The sequence below is a fragment of the Emericellopsis cladophorae genome (genome assembly GCF_022114955.1).
Source record: "Emericellopsis cladophorae strain MUM 19.33 chromosome Unknown NODE_80_length_78263_cov_119_885277, whole genome shotgun sequence".
NCBI classification, from domain to species: domain Eukaryota; kingdom Fungi; phylum Ascomycota; class Sordariomycetes; order Hypocreales; family Bionectriaceae; genus Emericellopsis; species Emericellopsis cladophorae.
In genome coordinates, this window is record NW_026251005.1 from 71,396 (window position 1) to 78,263 (window position 6,868).

Genomic DNA, 6,868 nt, shown 5'->3' on the forward strand with positions numbered 1-6,868 from the left:
ACTCCGCTATTATTATAAGTCACCCGTTGCCGGACACCCTAGACGAGCCCGCACCTACGATATCTTATCTAGAAGTTACTTCTAGCTAGGCATACTAGTATACGTGGAAAGATAGATCAAGAACTATTATACCTACCGCCGGTCTAACCCGTCCCGAGACGCCTACTAAGGAGTCCTAAAGCCGCTACTAATCCCCGAACGCGCTTAGAGAGACGTATTAATAGACTTTATTATATACTTACCTCCGAGCTAGGGATATAACGTAATCCTCGTCGTAGTAGACCGTCTAACGAAGATAAGATACTTAATACCCTATAAAGCAACCTACGATTCGGCTAAGACTGCCCGTCTATACCTACACTATATCTAGAAGCTATATAGCCTACTATCAACTATTATATCCGACCGAGGCCCTTAGTTTATTTCTGAGTTCTAGAAGAGCTTGAACCGATAGCTATAAATCAAGAGCCTATTATTAACCGCTATATACTTATAAACGGACGGCTAGACTGAACGCTTTAATATTATCCTAGAATAATACCTACGATCCTATGTATTATATTTATAAGACGACTAGTCTACCTAGCTCCCGCTAGCTAAATTCGCTACTAACTCCTAGAAATCCGAGACTACTAGTATATCGCCGTTCTTTACTAACTATAGCTCCCACCCCCGGATAGGGTTCGAACTAGATATCCCTACCGCTAATACTCCCGCCTCCCGGGACGTAGAAAACTTTATTCGTAAGATAAAGTAGATTAATAAATACCTATAGTCCGAATTAACCGCCGCCTAAGCCCGCTACGAAGACTAAGCGAACCGGAACCGCCGACCTACCCGTACGTATCGCACTAGAGACTTAGTCTAGCTAGACGCCCGAAACCTACGAACCCTACGGCCGTAGAAGAAACTAGACTAAAAGAATATCGGCCCTTTAAAGGTTAAGAAGGCTATATCGCCGTACGCCTATAAACTAGAACTACCTATAAGTATAAGAGTATACCCTATATTCCACGTTAACTTACTCCGACCCGTTACTAATAACCCCTATCCCGGATAATATATCGCACCCCCGCCGCTTATTAAAGTTAATAAGGCTAAAGAGTTTATAGTATAAGAGATAGTAGATTCCCGCTAGGAACGAAGAGGCCGAGGTAACCTATAATTACGGTATACTATAAAGTAGGTTAGGTATAATAATCCGACCGAAGAACCTATAGAGTATTTAGAGAACGCGTAATAGATCGTCGCTAACTACCACCGCCGATATCCCGATAAACCTAGTCCTTAATAAATACTCGTAAGAGCTCGCCCTTAGAAGGGGGGCGTACTGTTATAGCTGGTTAAGAGCGGGGACCCACCCTGTACCTAGTAGTCACGTGAACTCGCGCCTGCCTTTGTATTTTGTCGCGATCCCGACTGTCTTCTGTTATAGCTCTTCGAGCTACGTCTTGTATATAGAGCCTGCCCTACCTAAGGAGTGCCTATCCGTAGTAATAGACCAGATCAGCCTGACCGAGTATTCCCCGTCCTACCTGCCGACCGACCCCCCCTGACACTACCGGTAAATCATAAATAGCTACTCGGGTAACTACACGAACGGCTCTATCTTGCGATAGGTTAATAGGGGCTTGCTTGGTTCTAGATCTTTATATTTAGATTCGAATGCGTTAAGAATATATTTTACGCAGCAGCCTCTAATAAAGTAGAACCTATTAATTGCGCCTGTATATGGCTTGCGATTGCACCTAGCACTAGGAAATAACAAGTGGGGTCACTTCAACTTCATGCACCCAATAGCCGCGCTGCATTCTCTACGACCTCAGCCCCTTAATCTTCTACAACCTCAAGCCCCTGTCTTTATTAGCGCGAAATCGCGTTATACGGGAATTTTCTACGACCTCTACTATAGGTTGTCGCTGCATTGATGTCAGGCCAGCAGAATAGTGTGTGCTCCTGACAATGGATGTGCAAGTAGTAGATCTCGATCCTTCGTTCGCACATGAGGGGTAAATGAACCCCAACGGCGCCGATGTACATTCAGTGGCCATGTCAGGGACAGATGGAGCACATTGGGCCTAGTCACTTCCAGTGTTATATAACCCCTGCAGAGCAGGCCTGTGGCTGTAAACCAATGAAACTAAAGTGAAAAAAAAGAAAGCAGAAGGTCCAAGGGGGAAAAGAAGAACTTGCTACATATGAAATAATGTATTTCGAGGCTCCTTGATTCAGCTGAATGTTCGAAGGCACCCGGCCTACTACAACTTACACCTCTCCCCCTTGTTGGCCTTCAAGAACGTGTCCGCCCCCTTTGGATATCTCGTCCTTCGCGACGGCATCGCGTCAAAGTAGGCCTCTCCGTGCCAGAGTATCATGACATCCGTCACGTTCGTAAAGTCATAATTTTCCGGGTTCCACACGTACACCGCCCACTCACTGAAAGGCGTCGGCGTCGTCCACTCGCTCCCGCCAAAGTTGGCACAGATGTTGATGCCCACCCCCCCCGCTTCATTGATCGTGTACTGAAAGGAGCGGCTGTGGGGACGCATAAAAAAGTCGAAAACGGTGTCATCGTCACGGATGTTGCTGTAAGAGCCTGTGGTGAGGACGGACAGCTTGACCGAGTGCTGGGGCTGGGTGCTGACAGGCTCGAGGCCCAGCAGGTAGACCTCGAGCTCGGTGATGTGGAAGTAGCTGCCGTCAACGAACGGTCCGGGTGTACCACCGGTGACGGAGTCCGGCTCGAGATGGAAGCGGAAGGTGTGGTTCGTGTCCGGGCTCTTGAGGGAGTGGAGGATTTCTTGCTCTTGGAGACCCATTTCGGAGGCAAACATGGGAAGCGTGAATTCTGCAGAGTAGCGAAGAAGATGTCGTTAGTAATAGGAATAGGATATGGCAAGCGGGTTGAGAGTTGAAAGATTGGGTAAATAAGTCTGGTTTCTTACTTTGCGGCGGGCTAGAGAAGCCCGACTTCCAATTCAGGAGCTCCATCTTTGCCGCCAGCTGGCGGGACTGGAGATCTTCGAGAGACACAGTGGGATCCAGCGTTACGTCGCTCTCCCTCAGAGTCTGGTATCGGTAGGCTTGCGTGGCATTCTCCATGAGGCGGACAATGTCGGTCCTGACGCTCATCCTCCGCTGGTAAAATGCCATCCTCGCCTCCTCGGTCAGCTCGTGATTGTCCTCAAAGTCGCTCTTCAGCTCAGTAAGCCTCTCGACGTCCCTCTCGGCCGTGTGCACCGCCAGACGTGCCCTGACGAGGTCCTGTCCCGTCCGGACGAGATGGGACTGGGCGCCGGCGACCAGCTTGCCGCGTGCAGTCAGCTTCTCCATCTCAGCCCTCACATCGCGCGTGCCTTGGATGCCGAGATCGATGCACTGCTCGATCCACCACGCGTTGTCCGACATGTAGTCGTCCCACAGGACGTGCACCTCGCCCTCGGTGCGCTGGTAGGGGGAGTGCGTGGGCATCATGCCCGGGATGTCGCGCGAGTCGAGGACGAGCTGCTGCGTCGTGGTCGAGGCGTCGCGGAGGGCCGACCCCGCCGCGGCGACCAGGCGGAAAGCGTCAATCGTGGCGGCCGTGGCGGCCTCGTCGGCGGTGCCCAACGCCGTCGCCTCGAGCTGGGCAATCGTCGGGTCGAGGCTGGGCGGGTCTGCCGCCTCGACGACGGTGTCGATCCACTCCTGGAAGTGCGCCTGCCCCGAAGCGGAGAGGCCCATTGCCACCTCCGCCGCCGAGACGGAATTTGTAAAGACAAAGTTCCAGGACCCTACCACGGCCGAGAAGCCCGAGGATGCGGCAAAGCTGATACAAGACAGGCCAACGGCTAGAGTCGAACCAGTCAGTTGGAGAAAACAAGTTTTGCCAGGGTGTATTCGGAACAGGAAGCATGGGCTCAACGGGCGGGTTCGACCTACTTATAAGGCTCGTGGCAAGATCAAAGATTCGCTGGCGTTCCTGCTCTTCAATGTACTTGTCCACGCCGTCCGAGAAGTTAGCGCCGGCAGCCGCCAGGAAGACCGTCTGGGCCTGGAAGTTGGCCAAGATGCCACCCAGTGTCGCCTCGGCAGCTCCGTAGTCGCTCTCGGCTACCTGGGCCAGTGTCCGCTGTACGTTCAGTCGATCGGTCGCTTGGGCAACCATGGCGCCCCAGGCCTCGAGTCTTTCCTCTTGAGCCTTGGAAGCGTCGGTCAGGTCATTGTACCGGTTCTCAAATGCCTGAGCAACGTCCAGCGCATCGCCCACGGCGTTTTCATACGTTTCGACATCCAGGTTCGGGGCGGGATTGGTCTTCGGTCCGGCGGCAAGCTTGCCACTTAGCCAGTCTGCGAGAGACTGCGCCTGCAGGTAGAGAAGCTTCCCGGACATCGACCTAGAAGCCATCATGCCGACGTGGGCTGCAATATCCAGGCTCATCCGAGGCCATGTCCAGAAGAGAGAGGTGGCGGCGAGGAGCTGTGCGCTCAGCGAGCTGGTCAGGTCGTCCGATTCCATGATTAGCTTGTCAATGTTATCCGCCGTCAGCCAGACGAATTGGGGAGCAGACAGGGGGCCGAAGAAGGATATGGAAATGCCGACGAGGTCATTCTCTTCGGGCTTCCCAATATCGATCTCAACAGGATTGCCGGCCCAAGGTGTGTCGAGAAGGTCGAGGAATAGGCGACCCTGCACCGTCGGAGCAATGAGATAGAGGACACCGCGAGACCTGACCTGATCTCCCTCAGTTCGAGAAACAGTGAGCGTGATGTTTCCCTCGGCGGCGAGGACACGCGTGACGATCTGAGCCAGTGGCGGGACATGGATGTCCGCATCATGCTCGACCATCAGGACGTCCGAGTACATGGTCAGATACCGTGTTGCAGAATCATTGGCAGCCTGGAGAGTAGACTCGAGATCGAGCACTCTATCTCGAACCATGTACTGTACCATGGGGGAGTTGCGATATCAGCCACTTATCTTATTACCATACCCATGAGCCACTGCAGCGGCCGCGATATTTGGGTTCTCACCTGGGAATTCGATACTTTGGTCTGTGACGTGAAGCTCGGATCAAGACGCTGCAGTGTACTGTCATCCTCATATGCCTTCCACTCCGCCACTGTTGTCGGAGTTGATCTCTCGACATTCGAAGGAACAGCGAGGGCCCCACGCAAAAGCGAAAGGAATGAAATAGCTGCCACTGGCAGGATCATGATGGAAGATGTTAAGAATGACGGCAGTACTGAATTTTTAGGGGCTGTAGAAAAGAAAAAAAAAGAATAAGAGTTGAAGAAGTGTAAAACGAGCATTGGGTCTGCATATAATATCGACCGAAAATAAGTTGCATGTAGCACTTGCAAATTTACCTCGACTCTGCTATCGACGGTCTCGCTTCTACTGATAGTATGCTTTCTTATCATTCCACGTCTGACCATTCAGCTTCCCATGAAGGCCATAATAGGTGCACATAAGATGGCTCGAGCTACGCCACATGTAACCTAAGCAGGGGCTGTGATGAGTAAGACTGTAAGATAACATGGGTGTCATTTCACCGCAACGGCGGAGCTCCACAGCCAAAGATTGCAACGTGCCCATGCTTTCATGAGGTCTGGTGCTGGTCAGTCGGAATCACCATGGTGAGCTACTCTTGCCTCGGCTGACCATTATTTGCCGACAAATATTACATGCACGCGGTCATGAGCGTCGTCTGAGAGGCTAGCGTTGGGAGTCTTGGGACGATGTCGCGCTGACCTGACGTCCCCGCTTTTGACTCGAATGGGCCAAAACGCCTGTCAGATTCGACGCGAGTTGCCTCTTACAGTGCCTTTCCTGGCAGAAATGACATGTCGTCTCGGGCTCATCGAAGAACATCCATGTGTCTGTGGCCGCGTTGGAGGTTTGGACTAAACACCCCCGTCTGGCTGTAGCTTTCCCTCATTGCCAGTTTCCTTGACAATCATCTATTGGAACCCTTCTCGTTCTCCCCCTTCTTGTTTTTGAATTCATCTGCCTTCTGCCTTTCTTCATCACACTTTGGACACTCGAGCCGTCATCACATCTTCTTCTATACTAGTTGAGGATTTTTGTCGAATCGCATCAGTCTTAAAGCCATCGTATAAACACAATCACAATGCGTTTTCCCCTTCACGCCTTGGCCTTGTTTGCCGGAGCCTTCCATCTCTCGGCGGCTATTGTTATCTCTGTTCCCAAGTACCTCGACAAGTGCATTGATCTCCCTCGTTCCACGGACGACCTTATCCAAGAGCTCGGCGTCGATGGCTTTGCGGATAGCGCGTTTGTTCACGATACTCTGATCACGAGATACAAAAAGGCAATTACCCAAGCCAACGAGTTAGACTTTGGCTACTAAAGAATGTCCTGTATAACTAACAATGATCGTGTCGTAGATGGCTGAGCACTGCGAAACTTTCAACGCGGATCACTTCGACTCCATTAACGCCACTCCAGACGCCATTGCCGCTTTTGTCGATCTACACAAGGTGAATCCCAAGGGCGAGTACTACGACACAATGAACTCGGTCTACCGCCAACTCTTCATGGAGCTGAGGAAGCCGCTGCCGAATCAGGATCTGACCTTGGTCAGCCAGAAGTGGCAGGAAGTGGGATCACTACGAGATGAGGAAGTTGACCAAGTGCAGATCCTGCTGGATGAGGTTTCTGCGATGAAGAAGACCTGGCTGGACTTCCAGGACGATGTGTCGGGAGACGCAAGCGAATTGTATGCAGCAGTCACCACGCTCGAGAACTCAAAGAACAACGGCGCGGGCTGGGTGACGCCTGTCCTGGTTTGGGGGGGGGGGGGGGGGGGGGGGGGGGGGGGGGGGGGGGGGGGGGGGGGGGGGGGGGGGGGGGGGGGGGGGGGGG

General features: G+C 52.3%; 2 protein-coding genes across 2 annotated transcripts; one reads left to right on the forward strand and one right to left on the reverse strand.

Annotated features, from left to right (window-relative positions):
• Nucleotides 1-2,258: 2,258 nt before the first annotated feature.
• On the reverse strand, nt 2,259-5,196 carry J7T54_007204 (uncharacterized protein; the record flags this gene model as incomplete). The annotated part of the gene is made up of 4 exons (XM_051510065.1): nt 2,259-2,848; nt 2,946-3,830; nt 3,922-4,924; nt 5,014-5,196. The coding sequence occupies 4 exons, from the start codon at nt 5,194-5,196 to the stop codon at nt 2,259-2,261; spliced, it is 2,661 nt and encodes an 886-aa protein (XP_051359014.1).
• A 917-nt stretch (nt 5,197-6,113) lies between these two features.
• Nucleotides 6,114-6,783, forward strand: J7T54_007205 (uncharacterized protein; the record flags this gene model as incomplete). The annotated part of the gene is made up of 2 exons (XM_051510066.1): nt 6,114-6,281; nt 6,391-6,783. Coding segments are annotated over 2 exons (561 nt in total), but the record flags the coding sequence as incomplete, so codon positions are not given.
• Nucleotides 6,784-6,868: the final 85 nt, after the last annotated feature.